General features: G+C 49.1%; 1 protein-coding gene across 1 annotated transcript; it reads left to right on the top strand.

Annotated features, from left to right (window-relative positions):
- Window positions 1-16,590: 16,590 nt before the first annotated feature.
- Window positions 16,591-23,710, top strand: LOC122365068 (transmembrane protein 33-like). Its single transcript, XM_043335977.1, has 5 exons — window positions 16,591-16,771; window positions 19,926-20,117; window positions 20,344-20,593; window positions 20,968-21,098; window positions 21,708-23,710. Exons 2-5 carry the CDS (start codon window positions 19,933-19,935, stop codon window positions 21,934-21,936), a joined length of 795 nt encoding a protein of 264 aa, XP_043191912.1. The 5' UTR covers window positions 16,591-16,771; window positions 19,926-19,932; the 3' UTR covers window positions 21,937-23,710.
- Window positions 23,711-25,696: the final 1,986 nt, after the last annotated feature.

Genomic DNA, 25,696 nt, shown 5'->3' with positions numbered 1-25,696 from the left:
TACACTGGCGAAAGCTTCGGCAAAACATTCTGCCATCTCAATTGGACTGTCAGTTGTGGTGCTGTCAGGAAGTCGAATTGGTCCTACTGAGGAGCGGAACTTCTTCTTGCTGCGGAGGTGAGCATGTAGTAGCTTTGGGTTCTCCTTCATCTTCAGAAGTAGCGACTTTTCATATTCCACTTGCGAGTAGAAAGTGAAGAGGTGAAGCTCCTTATTGATTCGCATAAATGAAGAGAGGAGATCTTGAGTGATGTGCGATTTACGACCATGTAGAGATCTAGCACGCTTGTATTGTTGCCATGCCCTGGTACGTCTCGTCTTGAGAGATGTCGGAGGATTAGTCTTCCAGGGGACTTTGCTCTTTGGTTTGTTGCGATTAGAAATGGGGATATATTGGCGTATCAGTGGCTGTAGGACTTGAAGGAGCCTGTTGAAGGCCTCTTCTGCGTTCAGGTGCGCAAGTTCAACATCCCAATCCACCTCGCTGAGGACGTTGTTGATATTATTGTATTGTCCTTTGTGCCAGAGTATGTGACCAGGTGCGTGTGATGATGAGCAAATTTCTTTGTCGAATGTGTACTGACAGTGGATACTGCAGTGGTCACAGCCAGGTGGTGGGGGCCTCACCTCTACTTCATTTATCCTGTCTGATTCTGTTGTCAAAATCAAGTCCAGTATGTTCCCTGATCGTGGAAATGTTGCCTCATGGATCCACTGGGTGAGTCCAAGTGTGTCAAACAAGTCCAAAAACTTCGAGTCTGATGAAGAGATGGGCTTCATAGAATCAAGTGACCAAGTAATGGTCGGTAGATTCAAATCTCCAATGAGAATGAGTTCTTTGCCAGTACATATTTGACGCAGGAATGCCATTAGCATGTCATTCTGTTCCGGTGAGTTCGAGGGTGGCCTGTATACTGCAACCACATGCAATTCCAGGGCGGACAGATGAAATATGATGACATTGGGGTAAGATGAATCAACATCCTCAACTTGAAGTCTTTCAGAGATGTATGCGCAAACACCATGTATACTTGAGCCCCCACTATCATTGCGCAGAAGTGAATAACCAGGTATTCTTACAACAGCATCTCCAACGTCTGGAGTTAGGTGAGTTTCTGATATCAGTAGTATGTCAGTGGTGTCATGCATATTGAGGATGTGTTGAAGAACGTTTAACTTGGTGCACAGGCCATTTACATTACAATGTGCAAAGTTTAAAACTTGAGTGTGGCTAGTTTGGCCATGCCATCTCAGTTTCCCGAGTTCCTGGGTGGGCTGTTACTTCGAGGGGGGTCTGGCTGAGTGGGAGCCGCTTGACAGGCTGGAGCTTCAGTGGCCGTGATCCCTTGGTCCCTTGGTGGACGGGGAGGGGGGCCTGTTTCGAGCTGTTTTGGAACAGTTTCTTCTGTACTTGAATGCTCACCAGGTGTCTCTGATGGCTCAGTATCTGGTTGGTGTTGAGCGTTGGGCATGTTTGACACTGTTGTTGTACCACCAACTGTTGGATGTTGGGCTTGGCGGGGTGCTGTCTGGTGCCACTCACTCTGCCGTGGCCGAGTTGCCAGCCTTTGTTGAAGCTCTTGACGCTGGGTATAGGTCAGATCTTTTCGGATGAATACATGTGAGTAAGAGGTGTACTTGAGTTCTCGTGCGTGTTCAAGTAACAGATTTCTTTGTCTGACATTGTGGACGTTTCCCCGGTATAGATCTGCATCATTCTTGATTTGACATGCCTCAGAGAGCACAACTTTCTCACCTATCAGAAGCTCTGATATTTCGCCAAACTTGGCGGCTGCCTCAGCTGCAGTCTTAGCCCTGAGGCCCCTAATGACCAGAGAGTTTTGACGTTTCTTGCGTTCTTCTAGTTCTCGAAGCTCTTCACGAACGACTCTACGGTAGTTATCTGTTGCTTGCTGAATCATCTGAGGTGCACCCTGGGAAGGGTAGCTACTATGTGTTTGTGGGGGGTGAGGTTGCAAGTGGGGCCCCCTTAGTTTCTCTGCATATGTTGGGCCAGCTCTTGCAGAGAGTGTTTGCTCCTCAGATGGGGGCAGGCTTCCTTGATCTGCAGCAGTGCCTGCTGTCAAATGATTTTTCACCGCCAGTTCAAGGTTGTCCACCTTCTTAATTAGTTCAGTTAGAAGGTCATTGTTTGCTGGCTGGAGTTGGTCCTGACAATTCTCTGTTTGCATAGCTGACTCACTCATGCAAGACCTGGGCTGAAGTTTGCCGAGATTTGGAAGTTTTCGGCATGAGTCACAGATAAATGACAGACAACAAACATCTTGACAAACCAACCAGTATTTGATTTGGCTAATGATTTATGTGCCTGTTGGCCAAACTACTTTAACAGCAATAATCCCTGTTTCATCTTGATCTTGCTTTTAATTCCATTTGAACTCAGATCTTGAAACAATCATCTGAAGTGATATCAGATACTGGCTTGTTTCTCTTGAAAGCAAGTTAAAACAACAATGATAAACTAAGGCAGGAGATGTGAGTTGTGGCAGTAGATTTTTGATTCAACATATGTCAACCTTATATTGCATGAGACCTCTGTGACAGACAAACAAATATTTATAAGTTTTTTGATAGTTTGGATTCTTGGCTTGATTTAGCAGATCAGCTGTGAACCTTGACTTTGAAATCACATAAATGTCATGGTACCCGAACGAATCCTCGCATGACATTTCTTCGTCCGCATTTCTTCGTCTACAAATCTTCGTCGGTGCATTTATTTCTCCATCAATGCTTACTCTTGCATATATTTGCGTTGAAGAAGAAATGCGAGCCGATTTTCATATACCCTGATGCGAGACAAAGTAATGCGATACGAATAAATGCCCTGACGAAGATTTGCAGACGAAGAATTGCGATACGAAAAAATGCCGTAAGAAGAATTGTCCTGGAATCCTTTGTTGGCCATCATATATTGACCTTGATAAGATAAACGGATCATTCGCGCAATATTTGTCGCACTTTGATACCAAATTATTGCTTCCAAATGCCGACGTAAAGAAAACCTTTATGTGACGTCATAGAAACAGCGGAGTTCCCAAAAAGTAAACAAAAATAAAAGTCTTATATCTCGAAAACGGTTGAATATTTTCCGGTAAAATTTGGTAGATGTTCATTTTCGCTCTTTGTGATTCACGCTACATCACTTTTATGCCAATTCATTAACTTTTTTGAAGGTGGGAGGGTCCCTTTAATATTGATATTGATATCAATATTGATATGGCCGCTGGCCGCTGAGGGCCCCGTACTTGATGTTGATATACCCACAGTGAATATGATATACCTACCCTGCCCGTACCGGCAATGACGGCTCCGTACCGGCAAATGGCAATGACGGCCCCGTACCGGCAATGACGGCCCCGTACCGGCAAACGACGGCCCTGTACCGCCCCGGCAAACGACGGCCCCGTACCGGCAATGACGGCCATGACGGTCCCTCACCGGACATGACGGCACAGCCCCCATATCAGCAATGACGGCCCGTACCCGCAATGATGGCCCTTTGCCGGGCGTAACAGCACACTGCCCCCACATTGGGGAGTGTCTAAAAAGCAGACGAGATTAGCAGACGAGCCCATGCTCAGTAACTACTGGACCGATTTTGATAATTCTTTCACCATTCAATAGCAGGGAACTTATATAGGTGCCGTTTTTTGTTTTTTGGTGATTGGTTCACTCTGACTGGACCAATCGGACCAAAATGGTCCAGAACCATACATCCCCTTAAAAGCAGACGAGCCCATGCTCCGAAACTACTGAACCGATTTCGATGAAACCTTCACCATTAGACGCGCCGTGGTCTGAAACGGTGCCGCTTTTGATAATTTTTTGATTGGTCCACCCTACGTGGTCCAAATCGGTCCAAAACCCCTAAAATCTGTTGCAGACGAGCCCATGCTCCGAAACTACTGGACCGATTTCGATGAAACCTTCACCATTAGACGCGCCGTGGTCTGAAACGGTGCCGTTTCTGATAATTTTTTTATTGGTCCACCCTAAGTGGTCCAAATCGGTCCAAAACTCTTAAAATCTGTTGCAGACGAGCCCATGCTCCGAAACTACTGGGCCGATTTCGATGAAACCTTCACCATTAGACGCGCCGTGGTCTGAAACGGTGCCGTTTTTGATAATTTTTTGATTGGTCCACCCTAAGTGGTCCAAATCGGTCCAAAACCCCTAAAATCTGTTGCAGACGAGCCCATGCTCCGAAACTACTGGACTGATTTCGATGAAACCTTCACCATTAGACGCGCCGTGGTCTGAAATGGTGCTGTTTTTGATAATTTTTTGATTGGTCCACCCTAAGTGGTCCAAATCGGTCCAAAACCCCTAAAATCTGTTGCAGACGAGCCCATGCTCCGAAACTACTGGACCGATTTCGATGAAACCTTCACCATTAGACGCGCCGTGGTCTTAAACGGTGCCGTTTTTCATAATTTTTTGATTGGTCTACCCTAAGTGGTCCAAATCGGTCCAAAACCTAAAATCTGTTGCAGACGAGCCCATGCTCCGAAACTACTGGACCGATTTCGATGAAACCTTCACCATTAGACGCGCCGTGGTCTGAAACGGTGCCGTTTTTGATAATTTTTCGATTGGTCCACCCTAAGTGGTCCGAATCGGTCCAAAACCGCTAAAATCTGTTGCAGACGAGCCCATGTTCCGAAACTACTGGACCGATTTCGATGAAACCTTCACCATTAGACGTGCCGTGGTCTGAAACGGTGCCGTTTATGATAATTTTTTGATTGGTTCACCCCAAGTGGTCCAAATCGGTCCAAAATGCCCCAAACCCGTTTGTACTTTGTCAGAGTCCGGATATATTTCTGCAGCACAGAGGTGCCCCAAACCCATTGTCATGCATTTTGCTTTCCAAACTAGAGCAAAAATGCATGCTAATTGGGCCTGGGGCACCTCCGCGCTGCGGAAACCAGCTCATCGGTGACTACGTGAAAACGTATTTTTGGGCTGTACTTGAACCGATTTGGACCACTTAGGGTGGACCAATCAAAAAATTATCCAAAACGGCACCGTTACAGACCACAGCGCGTCGAATGGTTAAGGTTTCATCCAAATCAGTCCAGTAGTTTGGGAGCATGGGCTCGTCTGCAACAGTTTTTAGGGGTTTTGGACCGATTTGGACCACTTAGGGTGGACCAATCACAAAATATCAGAAACGGCACCGTTTCAGACCACGGCGCGTCTAATGGTGAAAGTTTCATCGAAATCAGCCCAGTAGTTTCGGAGCATGGGCTCGTCTGCAACAGATTTTAGGACTTTTGGACCGATTTGGACCACTTAGGGTGGACCAATCAAAAAATTATCAAAAACGGCACCGTTTCAGACCACGGCACGTCTAATGGTGAAGGTTTCATCGAAATCGGTCCGGTAGTTTCGGAGCATGGGCTCGTCTGCAACAGATTTTAGGGGTTTTGGACCGATTTGGACCACTTAGGGTGGACCCATCAAAAGATTATAAAAAACGGCACCGTTTCAGACCACGGCACGTCTAATGGTGAAGGTTTCATCGAAATCGGTCCAGTAGTTTCGGAGCATGGGCTCGTCTGCAACAGATTTTAGGGGTTTTGGACCGATTTGGACCACTTAGGGTGGACCCATCAAAAAATTATCAAAAACGGCACCGTTTCAGACCACGGCACGTCTAATGGTGAAGGTTTCATCGAAATCGGTCCAGTAGTTTCGGAGCATGGGCTCGTCTGCAGCAGATTTTAGGGGTTTGGGACCGATTTGAACCACTTAGGGTGGACCAATCAAAAATTATCAAAAACGGCACCATTTCAGACCACGGCACGTCTAATGGTGAAGGTTTCATCGAAATCGGTTCAGTAGTTTCGGAGCATGGGCTCGTCTGCAACAGATTTTAGCGGTTTTGGACCGATTTGGACCACTTAGGGTGGACCAATCAAAAAATTAACAAAAACGGCACCGTTTCAGACCACGGCGCGTCTAATGGTGAAAATTTCATCGAAATCGGTCCGGTAGTCTCGGAGCATGGGCTCGTCTGCAACAGATTTTAGGGGTTTTGGACCGATTCCACTTAGGGTGGACCAATCAAGAAATTATCAAAAACGGCACCGTTTCAGACCACGGCGCGTCTAATGGTGAAGGTTTCATCGAAATCGGTCCAGTAGTTTCGGAGCATGGGCTCGTCCGCAACAGATTTTAGGGGTTTGGGACCGATTTGGACCACTTAGGGTGGACCAATCAATAAATTATCAAAAACGGCACCGTTTCAGACCACGGCGCGTCTAATGGTGAAGGTTTCATCGAAATCGGTCCAGTAGTTTCGGAGCATGGGCTCGTCTGCAACAGATTTTAGCGGTTTTGGACCGATTTGGACCACTTAGGGTGGACCAATCAAAAAATTATCAAAAACGGCACCGTTTCAGACCACGGCGCGTCTAATGGTGAAGGTTTCATCGAAATCGGTCCAATAGTTTCGGAGCATGGGCTCGTCTGCAACAGATTTTAGGGGTTTTGGACCGATTTGGACCACTTAGGGTGGACCAATCAAAAAATTATCCAAAACGGCACCATTTCAGACCACGGCGCGTCTAATGGTGAAGGTTTCATCGAAATCGGTCCAGTAGTTTCGGAGCATGGGCTCGTCTGCTTTTAAGGGGGTGTATGGTTCTGGACCATTTTGGTCCGATTGGTCCAGTCAGAGTGAACCAATCGCCAAAAAACGAAAAACGGCACCTATATAAGTTCCCTGCTATTGAATAGTGAAAGAATTATCAAAATCGGTCCAGTAGTTACTGAGCATGGGCTCGTCTGCTAATCTCGTCTGCTTTTTAGACACTCCCCCACATTGGCAATGATAGCCCCATGCCGGCAAGGACGGTCCCATACCTGTAATGACGGTCCCATACCGGCAGTGGCGGCCCCGTACCGGCAGTAGCGGCCCCGTACCGGCACGGACGGCCCCATACCTGTAATGACGGTCCCATACCGGCATATACCCATTGCAATGACGGCCCGTACCAGCAATGACGGCCCCTTGCCGGTAATGGCGGCCTCATACCGGCAAGTACGCCCCCATACCTGAAGTAATGGTCCCATACACGGGCGTCACTTTTCGCAAATTATTGGTAGGGCTCTAACGGTTAATTTTAGGATGCCAATGTCATTCTTACCATGCAGCGCCATAGGACTAATGTTAAAATTCCAAAATTATTGGTAGGGCTCGGGCCCTACCAAGCCTATACAAAATGACACCCATGGTCCCATACCGACAATGACTTCACTCAATATAGGTACCCTGGGCTGGGCGATGTATAATGTAATGACGGTCCAGACCGGCAATGACGGCCCGTACCGGCAATGATTCAGGACCGTATGCAATGACGGTCCCGAGCCCGACCTAAGGCCTCCCAGCGCGGGCGCCCGGCTTCATTACTAATTTGGATGAAACTTGAATGAAACACTGGGAATGATTCGTTAGTACCTACCTAGTACCTATACTGATCTCGACGACTCATCCAATCTGGCTGAATTGTGCGCCGATTGACCTCTGTATATGAATTATTAAGCATAGGTATACCTACATAGCAAGGTCTTGCGGGAAAGCAGAGGCTCTTTGTCTGAAAAGTGAATATACCTAGGTGCAGGTGCAGGTGCAAATAAAAAAGAGGTTTGTTATAGCAGGCTTTTTATGGTTTGCACGGTTCTTACGATTTTAAACCGTGATAACATTGTATAGATGTACTGTTGCATGACCGAGGGCATAACCCATGCATTTGAATGTTGAAGATACCTATGCACAACGCATATACCTATATATTCACTGAAGGTGTGCATTGTTGCATGTCCTACAGCCTACAGTACACACGATACAGTAAATTTGTGAACATTCATATTGGGTAGCCGGTAGGTGACCCTTACTCCGTGAATATACAAATGCACATCGAACAAATCGCTCTGCTTGCTAGTTGCTACACGAACGAAATATGCAGATCAGATCGATACAACGAGCAGTAACAAGTGCAAGGGAAGTGCAGTGCCTTAGTAAGAGGCGAGCAATTGCGGAGCACATCGGGATGCCAAATGTCCGCCGAAAACCGCAGGCTGACTATCGCGAGGCAACTTTTGATACGTTATATCACACTTTGGGCATACATGCAGATTTCTTATCTTATTGTGTAACAGTAATATCCAAGTCCAGTTATTTGGATGGGTCGTGGACTCGTTCGTGTATTGTTCGTGTATTCGTGACTCGTGAAACCGATGATATAACCATGGCGGCTATCATAATGCATTATCATCGAATAGAACGGCGATTTAATTCAGTCGGATGCTCCTGGATCCGAAATTATAGTTAGTCGCGTTTCACGCAATAACATTGCCGTATTTCCCGTTTACGGTACGGGAACGGTATTTCTACTTCATGGTCACTTCCCCTCATGGTAGAGGGATGGTCGGAACAAGTCTTTGGCCGACGCACCTTGCACCATGTAGCAATGGGGCTGATTGTTAGCGCACTCAGCACTCAGCACTTTGTCTGGTGATCGCTGGTCATTCACCTCAGTTGCCGACACCCTGTATCACCGATATACGAGTATAGTATATCACTGCCGTCCCGCCGATGCATCACCTCGGTTTTCGGCCCGGCAGACAGTCGACAGTCGAGATTCCCGGGATAGTTCAACAAAGCACGAAAGACTCCGTGGCTGCCGCCCGGTCTTGGCACAGCGCATCGGAGGACAGCACTCAGTCCCAGGCCGTCTCAAAGGATGCCGTAGTGGTGCATGGCCGCCATGACCCCGCACCAGACCAGCAGCGCGGCCATGCCGATCGCCAGTGCCACCGTTTTGGGCCGGCCCCACGTCTTCATCTGCACGTCGGGCTTGCGGTCGGCCGGCTGGCCGCCCTCCTCGAGGCACGAGCAGTGCCGGTCACACTGGCACAGCGGCTGCTTCTCCTCGCTGCTGCGTTGCGTCTTCATCTCGAGCGGCGGCGGCGACTCGGCGGCGCCCGCGGTCTCACTGTCGGCCGGGCCGGCCGTGAAGGCGCCGTTCTCCATCCTATCAGCGGCAGATAGCCGGCCAGCTCAGAGACCTGCCCGGCAAGAACAAACACAGTTATCGAGAGCAATGGTCAGTCGTGTGCGGCCGTCTCCGCCCCCTGCCCCGGCTGACCGTAGGTGTAAACATTGCTACTGGTGCCGTGGGCACTCGACAGGGCGGCGAGACAAACCTACACTACGCCGCTCGAGGGCAGAACAATAAACGCAATGTGCACCCAAGATGGTGCACCGTTTATTGTTGTGCTAATGTTGCACGGCTGGTGTTTCTCCGTTTTTCAACACGATCGTTTGAACGTGACGAGTGGCCGCACAACGGGCTCCGTTGCGCGTTGTTTGCTGAAGTGCAGTACCACGACGGAGCCCCACCCGACTTTAGGAGAAAGCGTGGATACACATTATACTGGACAAGTAATGGTGGCAGTGGCTTATGCACCGTAAGCCGTGCGATATCACGCACGCTTTGGCAGAAAGAAGAAGAAAAAACGCAAAACTGACTCATAACCATGGACACAGGGATGAGACACTGTGCTCCGCATTATTTACATGAGCACATTTTTGGCGTTTCTGTCGCTCGATATCAACATTTATTAGGCGAAGAGAAGAAAAGAGCCGTTGGTGACCGTTTCAGACGTCACATGACCGATAAAAAGATAAAAAAAACTGTAAAATGTGGGTCACGGATAGAATTTTCTGACGCAATATTTGATTCCCAGTCACCTACTTAGTTGAAGGCGTTTAAAATGGCACGTACGGAAAAGAGCGAAGTTTCGGAATCCCCTATTGACTTGGCCTATGCCAGGCAGGTCATAAATGGACCTGACGTACTTATGGTCAACGGTAGGCATAGGTATTAACTATTAGATAATCTAAAATTATACCTACGTTTTGTGCGTTCGGTCACTTCCTAATATGTGATGTAGCTGGAATGAGCGTTTAAAGTATTTCCGGCGTGGAGTCGCTAAACGTCGCCTGGTGGGCTGACCTCAACTTAGTACTCAGACTTGAAAATTCCGAACATTTGCGAACGAATATAAGGTTACGGTGTGTCTTAAAAATTACGGAGGCTTCAAACACCCCCTCCTCACCGCGGCAGGGATTAGGAGACATGGAGGAAATGCGGACAGGGACGGGCCGTGTCCGCCGCCCCGCCCCTTTTACGGTAGTGTGGGGCCAACCGTGGGAAATCAGAAGCGACTTACTATGCCTACTGGCCCATAGGTGGAACTTGGAAGTTTGTGCCGAGCTGGGGGTACCCTAGCTCTCCCAGTTCCACGCCGGCTTGGCATTGGAACCGCAACAGACAGCGGAGGTCAAGGTCACCGCTAGGGTGGCTGTGGATTCATTGCGCCCGGGCACCCCCAGCTCGGCACAAAGTTCCACCCAGTATGCATGGTAGGCACACTGACTTTATAGTGGATTAACCAAACAGATGTGGTCGTGGACGAACTAGTACTATGGAATGTGGATGCTCCATCGTCGCGTCGATCAATCGATTGAAAGGTTGGATAGTCTAAGCAAATAAAGTGCAGTGGATAACAAGGGAAACGAGGTAGAAAAGTCGACTCAGTCGTTTGTTTACCAATGCGACTGTTCTGTCTCTCGACTCTACCTCCCACGTCTCTGTTTCCGCTGACACGTCCACAGTCAGCTCTCACACCTCTCACACAGGTAACCGTCACAGTGCTCACATCTGACAGTCACAGTACTCACATCTGACCAACTATGCTGAACCACTGAGCCACCGCAGTCAGTGACCCCGACCGCAGCCCGTACGCTGCACACAAACACAGCTGGCTGGTCGGGGTCGACCGGTGTATACCTGTAGAGGCGGACCGGACGCGAGCGGCACTGAGCGGGTAGGCTCTGCCCCAGCCCGTGCCTGTTTGCGCGCCGTCCTCGTGACCTTCTCAGGAGTCCTTGAGCGCGCGTCAGGTGTAGCGAGAGCTGTCACCCGACCGCACAGTCCAGAGATCACGGAGCGGTCGGCTACAAGTGGGCTGGGCGATCACGGCTTCGCTCGGAGTCCACGGAATGCTGGCTGGTCGAGCATAAATGGCTCTTCGGCTTGTGAATTGTGATCACGGGGAGACCAGCTGCATGGCGATTGGAGAGCGGTGGTTGAGAGGGATATATGCTACGTTCATAGACGTAGGAACAGGGGGGGCCAGGTGGGCAAGTGCCCACCCACTTTTCGAGGTGGGGGGGCCAACCATGTGTTTTGGCCCACCCACTTTTTACTCGAGGCCCCTCTTCTCGATTTGAGAGGACGTCGTCACCTTCCAGAATAAACAAACTCGGTAAAAATAAGTTCCACGAATCCCCACGCACGGACTCCAAGGGGCCGTGATGGATCCAAGGAGGCCCTCTGTTCATACTTGTCAGTCGAAGCCCCTGAGACTGATGGCCTGAGAGGCCCTAGTGGATCTGAGGAGGCCCCAATATCCACACTGGTCTGAGGAGGCCCCTGACACTGGCGGTCTGGGAGGCCCCTCTATCCACACTAGTCAGAGGTCTGAGACTGGTGGTCTGCGAGACCCCTCCATCCACACTAGTCAGAATAAATTTAGGCCCCTGACACTGGCGGTCTAGCCGAGGCCCCCTACCCTCACTAGTCAGAGGAGGCCCCTCTATCCTCAATAGTCATAAGAGGCCCCTGAGACTGATGGTCTGGGAGGCCTATCCATCTACACAGTAGTCAGAGGAGGCCCCTGAGACTGATGACCTGAGAGGCCGTTATAATCACACCAGGCAGAAGAGGCCCATGATACTGATGGACTGAGAGGCCCTTCTATTTATACTGGCCACAGGAGACCCCCAAAACTTTCGGTCTGGGAGGCCCCTCGATCCGGCACCAGTCAGAAGAGTCCCCTGAGACTGATGGCCTGGGAAGCCCCTATATTCACACTAGGCAGAGGAGGCCCCTGAGACTGATGGTATGAGAGGCCCTCATATTCACACCAGTCAGAAGAGGCCCCCGAGGCTGATGGCTGTGAGGCCCTTCTGTTCATATAACTGGCCACTGGAGGCCCCTGAAACCGGTGGTCTGGGAGGGCCCTCTATCCACACTAGTCAGAAGAGGCCCCTGAGACCGATGGTCTGAGAGGCTCTTATATTCATACTGGCCACAAGAGGCCCCTGAGACTGATAGTCAGAGAGGTCCACTCCTAATGAATCTGAGGGGGCCCTCTATCCACATTTACACTTTTCTAGGGAGGCCCCCGAGACTGACGGTCTGAGAGGCCCTTTTATATATACTGTCCACAGGAGCTCCCTGAGATTAATGGTCTGAGAGGCTCTTCTATTTATACTAACCAGAGGAGGCCCCTAGGATTGATGATCTAACAGGCCCTTCTATTTATACTAGCCAGAGGAGGCCCATGAGACTGATGGTCTGAGAGGCCCTTCTATTCAAACTAGGCAGATAAGGCCCCTGAGAATGATAGTCCGAAGAGCCATGCGGCGGCAACTGACCGTGGCCATATTTCGGCTCGGTAGGGCCCCACAGAGCTCATGAGAGCACCTCAAGGGCTCCTAAGTAGACACGCTTATCCCCACATGCCACGCCGGCTTCTAAAGGCTCCTTGTAGGCATCTAAGGTCCCTTTCCGGCCTCTAACGGCTCCACCCGCCTGTGATGGCTCCACACCAGTGTTTATGAGCGCCACACAGCGGCGCCTTTGAGGGTCATACTAGTGTCTCTTAGGGCCCTATATCGGTGGCTCTGGGGGCCCCACACCGGCGCCTCTGTGGGCCACCACACCTGTGCATCTCAAGGCTCTATAGGTACATCTGAAGGACCCACACCGACACCTCTGAGGGCCCCAGACCAGTATCTCGGAGCTCGGAAGGCCCCACACCGGTGACTCTGAGGACTCACCGGCTCCTGAGAGCACCATGTTGATGTCTAACGGCTCCACAAGGTCACTGAAGGCACCACACAAGCTCTCACTGAGCTCTTATGTCCATGTACCGGCCCCTGAGGGATTTAAGCCAGCGCATTCATAGCTCCACACCAGCAATTGTAAGGGCTTCACACTGAAGTATCTGAGGGTTCCACACCGGTGTCTCTAAGGGCCACATACCGGCATCTCTGAGGGCCCATACCGGCATCTCTGAGGGCCCCATACCGGCGTCTCCGAGGGTCCACATCTGGCGGGCACCCATCAGCAACTGAAGGTCCCACACTGTCGACTCCGAGAGCCCCATCTGCGTCTGGGAGCAACATGCCGTCTCTAAGAACCACAGCGGCTCCTCCGTACGAAAGATGGGCGTCTCCATGCCAAAGGGGAGCGGTTCTGAGACAGTAGGGCACCTACGTGCAATAGAGGGGCGCCTATGAAGCCCATAGGGGCGCCTCAATGCGAAAGAGGGGCGCCTCTGAGGCCTACATATATGGGCGTCCACATGCAATAGAGGTCTGCAAATTGCAATTGATCAATGCCATGGGGGTGCATTCATAAGAAACAGGGGCGCCGGCATGGCAAAGAGAGGTGCCTTCAAGTGTCCATAAAAGAGAGACGCCTATAATAAGCGCACATTGTATGCGACAATGGGGCGACTGTGGGACATATAGGGATGTCTCTGATGACTATGCATAGGGCGCTTATATGCCAAAGAGGGCGCCTATGAAGCTAATGGGGGCACCTGGGAAACGAGGAAGACATTTGTGTAAGGGTTTTCAGGGGTCATGCGCCGTTTGCGGCAAATACATTCTAAAAAAAAAAAATCGGAGGGGAGCAAGTTTTAAAAATGGTGCGGACTTTCTGCACTATTCGCTGAAGCGGTTACGCCCCTGGGTACATCTGCCCAATCTCAGAAGCTAGATTTGGACGTCATACTTGAAAGCAGCCAGCAGGACGAGGCAAAAGTTGGAGGCCCCTGAAAATAGGAGGCCCCCCTGGAAAAGGAGGCCCCTTGACAGGGTGGCCCACCCACTTTTCATGACGTTCCTACGCCCGTGGCTACGTTGGAACGCTCCGTCGTTTTTCGTGGAAAGCTTAGGCCTCAGCGGCCAGAAAGTCAGGTGCGGCCGGGTGCCGAGGGTTGTACCCATGTGAACGTGACGTTTGTCGCGGCTCTCGCAGCGGCTAGAAGCCTGACGGCCGGATGCACGTGATTTGTGAAACGGAGCTGTACCTACCTGCAGCCTGCAACCAGCATCCACATTGCACTGCATTCGAATGTTTTTTTTTTTAGTGCTTGCATACAATACACTTAATCATCGTACGGTACATTCGAATTAATACAAAATAGTTCGCATGCCTGTATGTACGATATTTTTAACAGAAATGAGCCATTTCGTTGCATTATATCCACCCTGATGTGAAAGACCTTTTCAAACATCACCGTCGCCGTTCTAATATGAAATGCATTATGCAATGCTGTTGGCTGCACATCACATCGTATCGTTCGGTACATTACCCTTTACCAATAATCCATTGCCCGTGGCCCCATTCTATGGAAAACCGGCCGCGCACGATCGGGAGGCGGCGGCGCCGGCCGAGGGACCGCGGGGGCGGCTGTGAGCATTTCACTCTCGACACAGGCGCGATTTCGTAACAGCCTACAGGTAGCCGGTAGGTTTACTACTTTCGCTAGCCAGACGGAGCGGGGAAGACCTGTATCATTCAGGTAGTGGTGCTAACTGCTATGCAGAACAGCGGCGAAACATTTAATTGCAAGATGATTATTGCATGCTCCAAAAAGTCCGTCAGGAAAGGCTCTTTCAGACATGATGTCACTGCGTAAACAAAGAAAAACACAGCTGTTACCCATGCGTAACAAAAGCAAGCAGCCACCGCAATCTGTAGGTATTTTAGTGATGCAACTTGTCTTCATTGGACAAGTTGCAAAATGTACCTGTAGGTACCTATACTCCTTCGTCCGTTTGACATTCTTTCCTCTCTAACTCACTTACATGCGCTTATTTGCGCCAGCATCGTACCTTCATTGAGTAAAGTGCAAGCCGAACAACGTGGCGGCCCGAACGAATGGCTGTTGACGAGCTCACCGTGTCTGGTTTTCCTGTTTGCTGCTGATCGGGACGATCCGAGTCCAATTGTCGAGCGGTTGTCCAGCCGCCGACCTACCCCGCTCTCCCTCACACCACACGGATGACACTGTCTCGCTGGCACGACACTGATGACACCTGTCCACTGGCCGGGCGCGCCGCACCGTCTATCAGTACCGGCTGCACTGTCTCGCCAGTCGTCCGTCTGCCGCCTCTCTCACGGACAATCCCCGGCTGTCTGTGACCCTCCCCCGAGTGCCCTGAACCCCGCACCGGCACCGGACGGCGGCAGCGGCGGCGGCGGCCTGCCGCGCAACTGGCCATTTCCCGTGGCGGTGGCAGGAGCGACCCTCACCCTAGCCGGGTATGACACCGGCACGGCCGCTCGGCGCCGCGCCGGCGCGGCCGTACTCTCACCAGCTTGCTGCGGGGTGGAACCGCCGAGACATCGGCGCTTCACCGTGATGAGGCACGCGCTATGCCTACCTACTCTGAGCGCCTAGGATAATGTTGTTTTGTTTGTGCCCACGCCTCACTTTGCATTCAGTTTTGTTCATGTTGCGAAATAGGGCCGGAAATGCCAGAGGGCAATGCGCACATGATCCATTAGGGATGAGCTGTGATCAGCTCTTCCGTCCAACCTGAACCGACCGTAGCCGTATTAGTTATACGCCCTCCTCCCGTCCTGATTTCGGTAACACTAACGGTCTGACTACTTCGACCACCCTGGAGCGGGCTCACCATGATGGTGATCGTTGATCAGGAAAACATTTTGATTGTGCGAAAAATAGTTGAATGCAAGATGTATTGAATCACGTAAAAGTTAGGCACCATGGGTGAAAGCACATGTCACCCAATCATGCTTGTTTTTACAGTGTTAAAAATATATGTTTATCGATAACGCCTGATCGTATGATGGTCGTAAAATGCCAAATTAATGCTAGTGTAGACTATGGACTGAGTAATGACTGCTAATAGATTTGGAAAATTATTCAGTTATCAAATATTCAAGAGATAAATACTGTTACACCCATCTTACAGCGAAATGGCCAATGGGTCAATAAGTAAGCGTGTAGTTAACTTGTCAATCGCCGTTTTTTTTTATTTAGCTGTGATGTATCAGTGGAAAACCGAAACGTCTGCATGATTCAGGGGGCATTTTGTGACGCAATTGTGACAGCAACAGACGTGTTCTTCTGGAAATATGCTCTCTACGTCGACAGTCGCTATTGGTCGCTGGGTCTGATGTAATAATTTCATAAAATGGCAGATTTAACTGTATTTTGCATTTCAAAGAGCGTTCTCTTCAGGCTGGTCTTAACTCTGAGCAATGATGAGCTGTAGATTTATTATCTATTTGCTTAATTCTTTCATTTCTGGGACTTCCTTCGTCTTTTCTATACACGTGTTGATGTCGCTGATAGACCGATTACACTGTGGACCGATTGAACAGGCTGAATGAACATATATTTCTGGCACACGGCGTTTATTGTTCTCTGATTCCCGGAGATCTCATAGTGAATGGTAGTGATCGGAAGGTTGAGGCGGATAACTCTAGAATCTCGGCTATTTGTCTGTTTTTAAGAAGGTTCTTTGTAGCAGATAGCTGAAGAGACATCCAAGTTATTTGTCGTCCATAGTGCTGCCTAATCTGCTCGTTTACTCATTAGGGACTTCACTTGTTTTTGACTTTTTGGGGTAAGTTGGTAAGCTTAGGTAGGTACCTAGATATGATATCTATTTTTGCTCAGACTGAGGTCTGAGGTCAATGCAAGTTCAATATTTTAACACTCAAAGAAAATGGTCATTTTTCAGAATGCATGAATGGGTGGGTTGTGGTCAACTAATGCTGAAGCAGTATTTATTTTAACCCGCGCCCCGTTGGGGTCTGCCGAGCAACGCGCCCTGCTGGGGGGCAATTTGGCCTCCCTAAGATCTCGAGAACCACACAACTTAGTGACAAGCGGCAAATGGTGTTGGATAGCCCCAACAGGGAACTTCCTTTTGACCCAATTTCGTTGACCCTGGTCAAACTGATGGTGTCACAGGTCAGGTCAAATGTCAAATTTTCACCGTTTACAGGCATTTCAAGAAATGCGTTGTAAAATCGAGTAAAATGCATTTCATTGAAAATCATCGATGGGGAAATGTTTGACAAACACATATTTTGCTATTTGAGGTCACTGATACCAGGTCAGGTCACAGAGGTCAGGTCACTGAGGGTCACAATATGAAAATATCATGTGATGCATGTTTCATGGTCCATTTAATGTGCCAAATGCGATTGTGTGGGTCAGGCAGCCTTTGGGGTCAGTTAAGATTATGTTCTGGTGAAGGCCAGATCAAGGTCAGGGTCAGGTCAAATTAGGTCAAATTTCAAAGTTGATATTTTTGCATAAAATGGGTATTGATTCGATTCAGCTCGTCACGGGGAGTTCAATGGTGGTCTTTGTTTTGCGCTACGTGGTCTAGAATTGCTAAAAAATTGAGTTCAAAAATTTGACGTCATCAATTTTGAACAGTGTTTTCGCTATAACTTGGCCAAAAAGGAGGTATCAATCTAAAATTTGGTATGTATATAGAAGAGCACAGGGACTATCACGTATATTCCGTTTTTCGAAATTTGGAAAAATTTTGGGATTTCTTGCGCATTAAAAAACAATTTTTTGAATTTTTTGGGTCATAATTCCAAAATTTTCAAAATCCGAGATAGCAGTTTTGTAGCGCCGCCTTTTGTCTACATGACCATACAAAGAATTTTGAAATTGCTTGGTAACTGTAGCTTTTATGAGCGTTTCAAGATTTTATGTTTTTTGCTCATTTTTGCTCGAACATGACCTCAGTTTGATCTCAATAACTCCTGACCTAAGGTGACCTAAGACTTGAAATTTTGTGTGAAGGTGTCAAATTAATGCCCGGGAAGGTACTAAAAATTTGGCGGCGCTGTGCGCCGCCGTTTTCTTGCTTTTCAAGAAAAACCACAGGGGGGGCAAATTGGCCCCCCAGCGGGGCGAGACTAGGTACCTCTACAGAATACAAATTTCGAACCCACCACTTTACTCAGACTGCCACACATGACTGATAGTTTTAAATGAAAGTTTAAATTTATCCCAGTTGGAGGGTGACATGCCACATGGTCCTCTTTGGTCTAGTGTGGCCTATATAGGCCTATATAGTCTAGTGTGGTTTATATAGCCTTGAGTGTGGCCTTAACTCGCCAGCTACCAGCTGGCTGACTGTTGAAATGCGAAACAATTTTCATAGAACTTTGCATGTTCAAACTCTGTTACAGAGTTAGGTACTTGCTGTTGAGAATGGCACAGTCTTATCTATTAGGCTGCAAGAGAAAAAAATATTAGAGCACTTATTTAGACCCCTGTTCCACTGTTCTTGTGGTAGAAAAGATCCAATAAATGTCGTAGAAGAATAACCTTATGCTCACTATCTTTTAACAATCCGAAAATTAGCCTAAAATCAATGAATATATTTCGGAAACGTTCCTTCTTCAGTTTAAAAAGTTAACTATACCTATAGTTATACCTATACCTATATACCTATAGTTAACTTTTTGAACTGAAGAAGGAACGTTTCCGAAATATATTCATTGATTTTAGGCTAATTTTCGGATTGTTAAAAGATAGTGAGCATAAGGTTATTCTTCTACGACATTCAATAATGCTGCTCATTTTAGTACTTCGCCATCTTATTACAAGATCCAATAAAGTTGAATAGAAGACCAATGGCAGTGCCCTCCCAAGGCACATTATTAATTTCAATGGTACAAGATAGATAAATGACCTTTTTCTTGGTAGGGTAACATGGCAGTACCAGTAGCCAATGGTAACCGGCCTAATCAGGCTCGAAATCCACACAAGTCTGCAAATGATAATAGCAATAACAGGCTGGGTCAGTATAGGCCACCCATGTCTCATTCTTATGTTTTTTCTTCAATATAGGTAAATAAAGGTCTCACATTGTGACGGGCACTGAGTGCTGCATCATGGTCACCATTTGAGCAGAACTCAGCACTAGACAGTGGGAATTCTTGATTCTTGAATGTACCTTATTTCATTTTGTTGCTTAAATGCCTGCAATGAAATTTAAGAAAGTAATTAACTTTTGTGCCCGCGTCGTGACCAGAAGGAAGCGTAGCGATCACATTTCTGATGTCATCAAGGACATCACATTTCTGATGCCATCAAGGAACTGGGCTGGTTTACAGACGAGTGGCTCATTGATTTCCACACTATGTGCGCTGTGCGGCGTGTCATCTTTCATGGGGAGCCAACCCACCTATATCACACCATCGGCCCACGTGCAGCTGAGACTGACCAGCACGGCACGCGCCACGCCGGTAACCGCGTGCTACCTCGCATACGCACTGAGTCTGGCCGGCGTAGACTGTGCTACAGGAGCATCAGACTGCTAAACGAGCACCGCCTGGACCCTACCGCTGCCGGCTTCCGCTTAGCGCATAAAGTGGCATAGAGCCGACAGCGATTAAGTAATATGACTGTCTGTGCTAGGTTATGTATGCGATGTTAATTTTTTTTTTGTCCGTGTTCAGCTGTACACTTATAAATGGTTTGTTGTTTATGTGTGTAGATGTGTGACCCGTGTAGTGGTCACTTGTCATTTCATGGTCTTACTGTTGTCTTACTGTCGACCTAAGACGTGAAAAAGTGAAAAGCCTCGTTTTACGTGGATCTTTTTTAAATGAGCTGAACTGAAACTGTATTACTGTGGCAATCATCAAGCAAATAAAACCTCACCTATTTGCATGTTCAACTTCCTCCTGCCCCAAGAGATTTCCCACTGACGTCTCGCCGATCGACTGGCATCACCACTGCAGCGCCACTATGGACGGAGGTGCGGACGGAGGTCAGGCCGGCGGCGGAGCGGCCGCGGGGGGACAGCAGACACGTACCACTGGCGTGGACGTCGTCCGGGAGCATATTAGCGCCAACAAGGTCACTTTTGCGCTGTTCTGCACGCGAGTGGCACAGATCCTGTTCGCCATTGGTTTCGTCATACCCCTGTTTGGGTAAGTGACTATTGAGTTGCCCAAGGCTTACTCGGGGGTTAATTTTTTTATGTTCACGCGCTCTTCATATGATTGGATGACAGATGCTTTGTGCTTTTGCCTTGTGGTGAATAAAATAAGATTCTTTGTACGAGAATCCTGAGTTTCCCAACAAACGATATATACGACCATTTTATATCTGGTTATCTGACTTACTAATACTGCCGTCTGCCCCTACTCCGTCCAGCTCTGCAGCCAATGCGTTCTCCAAGTGTCTGGTGGCCACGGTGGCGACGTCGGCGCTGCGCCTGCACCAGCGCGTGCCGCAGCTGCAGCTGAGCCGCCAGTTCCTGGCCACCCTGATGGCCGAGGACGCGTGCCACTACCTGTTCTTTGCGCTGATCTTCCTGTACAGCTCGCCGACTACGCTGGTGCTCGTACCGCCCACCCTGTTCGCCGTGCTGCACGCGGCCAGCTACGCGCTCCGACTGCTGGATGTGAGTGGACAGGGGGGGGGGGGTCTAAGGTAGTACGATGCTGGGGGTGTCCGTCTGTGAGCAGCTGCGCTCGTTGGCACCACATCGATTGACGGGAATTTGTAAGGGTGAACGGATTTTAGAATTTTGGGTTTCATAGATTTCTTATCTATCCACTAATCTATGTGCAGTTGTGTCAAATGTATTATGAAAATTGCTCGGTATCACTTCATTCATTTGTATCTAGTCTTCTAAACAGCTGGCATCCCTCCAAGAATACAAATGCGTTTTGATTGTATCCGTTTTTTTCATTGATTCGCTTGAGTCCGTTTCTTTCTTGCGGTGGCTGTTTCTCGAGCTCTAACCTCTGTGGTTGCCGCTCTCTCTCCCCCCAGATGGCAGGCCAGAACAACTCGATTTTCTCGCGCTACCTGATGTCGCTCGAGTTCCAGTCGCAGAACATCCTCCGCGCTGTGGCGCTCTTCGAGATCATCCTCATGCCGTACACCATCATCATGCTGTTCACGTGAGTACATACCACTGTTTTGTTATTTTCTGTTATGCCTGATGCGCCGTAAAATCTTTGCGGTATTTCTGTTCTGACGTGTGTAATCAGCAACGGTCAGGGAAATTTATCCAAATCGCCCTTATAAAGGAAACAGTTTCTTTATTGCAAGCTTTGAAAACGTTGATGCTAAACGGCATATTATGCCCCCAACGTGTCAAATGGCAAACGCTTTTAAACGTTGTGACACGTCAGCAGTCATGACCACAAATCAATCTTATTGCCCTACTCATGCTGTTATTGGAGTTACTGGCTATTAAAAAGGTTAGACTCACAACTGCCGATTGTGTCCATCCATTGGGCCTATACTTTTCCATCGTATTCCATCGCATTCCATTGCCTTCCATCGCCTTTTGTTGTCAACCCCGTCAGTCACCAGCCATCGCGCTTTTCGTCCATCCACCGGGCACTGTCAGTTCACGCTCTTTCTCCATCCGTTGGACACTCACTAGACCCGTCCACAACCGGTGGCCACTGTCACTTTACCCAGTCTCCATCCACCGGATACTCACTTTACACCATATTTCCATCCACCGGCCACTGGTCACTGATGGCGGCTCCGTTCGGCAGTGGTCGCGGCAGCCTGCTGACTCCGTTTGTCTACTACCGGTTCCTGTCGCTGCGCTACTCGTCTTACCGCAACCCCTACTCGCGCACCATGTTCCACGAGCTGCGCCGGATGGCCGAGACGCAGGCGGCCAGTCCCAGCTGCCCGGCCCTGGTGGCCACCCTCCTGAGGCGCGGTGTGACGCTCACACTCAGTCTGAGTCCAGCGCCGGCGGCGGCGCCCGCTCAGTGAGCGCGACACCGGCGCCTGCTGCGGCCGGTAGGTGAGGCTGAGGCTCGGTGAAAGGCCGCGACGTGCCGCTGCTGGTTGTTGGTGAACACAGCTGTGAGATGGATAACCGCGGCTTAGGACATTTAGGAAGAGTTTGTGAATACGCTGGAGATTTTAGAAGACTGGTCTGGAGGTAAAAGTGGAGCGAAACACCGGTTCCATCGTGCAGTGTTCTTATGCGCCAGTGCCGATTTAGGTCGCCTTTCAGTGTTCATGGCAACAAGCTGAGCTGAATGAGAACCATGCAGTGCATGGCATGCAATTACCGAATGCGCGTCCCCATCGATAAAGTTACAGGAACTGGAACAATGCGTCAGCATCGGCCGACAGGAGGTGCGAATGAAGCACATCCCAGCGTGTGTGAACCTTGCGTTCTTTTTTCGACATGGGATGAAAAATTGGAAGGCGGCAATCGAATATTCGACAGTTGTGATTAGCGATAGCATAGTTAGGCTTCTGATTACGAACATTTCCTAGTGGCGACATGTGCACGATATCCGTGGCGCTCATTGATCTGGGTGCCATGCATTCGTGATGCGTATTATTCCCAGGTTGCATATTCCTAAGAAACTGGGCATCTTTTTGTTAGATAAAACTGATCAGATATGTGTCCCTATTTATGTTGAAATTGTGTGCCTATTTGATAATATTGGAGCTACGACAGCCTGTTTTATGATACGTTATCCCTCTGGTAGTGGTGTGCCGTGTCGGACTACGTGTCTGGTGGTAGCACCGCTGACTTCTGTGGAACAGATGTGTAAAGCCGGGGTCACACCGGCCACCGTTCACTCCCGTCTTCACACACCTGTGCGACGACTGTTCCTGTTCAATGTGCTAAGCCGGGGTCACACCGACCACCGTTCACTCCTGCCAGCGCACACCTGTGCGACTGTTCTCGTTCCGTTGCGAGCTCAGCGACCGTGTCCGGTGTCGGCCCCGTCCTGCGTGATCGCTCACCACCTCTGTTCACGAGCTGGCCCAGCGGCTTAATTTGTCGTTACCCCGGTACAGACAGTCGTTACAGTCGTTACCCCGGCTGGTAAACCTTTGCAGCGTGTTCCTTGCAGCGTGTCGGGTGGGGTCACCCTCTGCCTGGCGGCCCCCACCATCCCCATTCCGTTGTTTGCGGCTGCCATCCTCACCCTTGGTTATGCATCCCTCGTTTAGAGCTTGATTCTTGATCCGTATTACGGAATGGAATGGTTCTGTGTGCTCGCACTTGACGTGGTTAATGAAGTCTCCCTGGTGAAATTCTAAGCCTGTCAGCTCCGGTCCGATGCCGAGCTTGGTGTGATGCCAGTGAGGTTGGTGGAGTTTGTATCGGCTCGGTCGCTGTTACGTGTCCGTTTAGTGTCCCTGTCGCTGTCCACACCGTCCCTGGGCGGGACCGGCGACTGCTCTGTGCTGGTGGCTGGTGATTGCGCCATGCTGATCTGTACCGGCACACACGCTCCCCCCACACGGACTGTTTGCACCCTCAGTGTCCGTATGTCCAGTAACACAGAACTGAAAGTTTGTGGCCTGTTACCCCTGTCAGTGGGTGGGCGGCCGTGAGATTGACCCGATACCAATACTATTGTCAGTGTCGTCACTATAATCAACGAGAATCACACCGACGTGTCATAGTCCCTTTGTGTTTTGGGCGTGTATTGGTGTACAGGTGTGACGAGTGGTTTATTGTATTGGTGTGCATGAAATTGTGCAAATATATTGTATCGGATAAATTAGTTGATCTGTAAAAGTGATATCGCAGGTCCAATGCAGAACCAATCAGGCTCGGATGTTCCAAAGCTTTCCAATGATAAATTATTATATCGCACGTCCGGAAAGCAGATATTGCGAATGCGACTGCACCCTAGTTTGAAATATTTTGATTTTACACAATTTTTTTCCGTCGATGGACTTGTGGATGCTTATAGCCACTGGGCATTGAATACTGGATACCGTCTTGTTTTACTGAATGAGTGAAACTTGAAATTATTCCTTGATGATTGCCGTTTGTCGTAAAGTTAGGTGCCCTAGCACACCAATGAAAGCTGTCAAAGATACGGTTACTACATGCTGGTTGAATGTTCAATTGAAAGTATTGTCAATATGCTCGCTATTTCGTCAAGCATCTTTGGTCTGGTAAAGCACTCTTTCTTACTTGATCAGTTCCCATATTTTTTTCTGCTCAAATATGTTGAAACTCATTACTCACTTGAAATGTACTCAGCTCTTGGCAGGGAGTGGATCGTATTTGGCTTATCTAGTGGCGGATCCCGATACGAGGAATCGCCTCGTTCGCACATTTCATTGTGACCAAATTTACATATACAAAAGAAGTACAATACAACACGCAATCGGATTAGAATATAAAGCTCAAAGCCTCAAAGCCATGTGTGTGTGCGGGGGGGGGGAGGGGAGGGGGGGTTGATAGATGGATTTGCTTGCTTATGTGTCTAAGGTCTGACATCTTTTCGCAGTGCCTTAGATGAAGCTTCACGACTGTATAATGGTTTGGAACGATCCTCTCCGCTCCACTTGAAGTGTTGATACTTATTCACTTCACAAGGTCATTTCGCGCTACCGACGCAATTCACGTAACTTGGGTCGTCAACCTTTGGACGTAAAGGTCACAGGGTCACTCCTTCTGGGGCCTCCCAGCACTGACCCCCTCCCCCTCCGAAGTCTGGAATCCTTCCCGACGCCCACCCACCCCAAAGAGCCCCTCAGTTTTAAGTACTCTTCGGACGAAGCGGCGCATATGTGATCACAGTTTGCAGAAGCTCAGTTTATATACATTACATACACTCAGGTCAGTGAGGCTGTCACTGGTTTTGGAGGGCAGCTCAGTGTCGCCATGTCTGCTTATCAATTAAAGCTTATTTTGTGACCCGTTGGTAACCTTTGATGAGCAAATTCAGACGCTACTGGGGAAAAACGATGTTTATATTGAACGCTGAGAATGAAATGCTGATATTTGTGCTAAAAAGATGCGTTATATTTGAGACCATCCAGTTGATAAATACATGGACGGTCGAGGTAGGCTGTGGTAATCCATATTCTGAATTAAATATAACCGATCACAATTAATTTCTCCCGATCAATCCGTCCCTGCGTCGCATTTTCCATTTCATTTTCATTGCTGTGGTACCGGAACCTATTTGGATTCAAATTGAACCCAGTTTGGGTAGACGTTATTCAGGCTGACCAGTCTCATTTCGCCTCTGTGTGTATATCATATGGCAAGGGGCGCTTTGTCACTGGCGACGGCGCCGTCTTTTCCATTGCATCTCTCATAAACATGGTGTTGAAACTATGTCCCATCGTAGCTCTGGCGCCTAGCAACACTTCCCAGTTGGTCAAGCACTGTCTGGACTGGTCTAAACCAAACATCCAAACTGCTGTGGCTGCTTAGTGCACGCCAAGAGCGCACTCTCCGGCTCGCCGCCCAAACAAAGTTCTTATCGTTTCCTTTAAATGCGCTCCCATCGCCTCAGCAGCTCGTAGTCACGCTGCCCGCCTCGTGACCTTTTTGACCGTTAGCACAGCGCTGCGCTTCCCCACCGCACAAATTGTACGCAGCCGGTGCGTGCGCGGATTGTCAGCTGTGATACACACACACAGACACACAGACAGACAAAGCTGCGAAGGCCGGGACAAGCGCGACTTATTGCGCAGTAAGTCGATCTTACATGACGGGTGGCCGCGACATAACTGACAGGCGGGGCAGAGTGGG

Source organism: Amphibalanus amphitrite, unplaced genomic scaffold, assembly GCF_019059575.1.
Source record: "Amphibalanus amphitrite isolate SeventyFive unplaced genomic scaffold, NRLGWU_Aamphi_draft 000713F_arrow, whole genome shotgun sequence".
NCBI classification, from domain to species: Eukaryota; Metazoa; Arthropoda; class Thecostraca; order Balanomorpha; family Balanidae; genus Amphibalanus; species Amphibalanus amphitrite.
The sequence above is the reverse complement of the archived record's forward strand: the minus strand, read 5'-3'. Positions and strand labels throughout refer to the sequence as shown.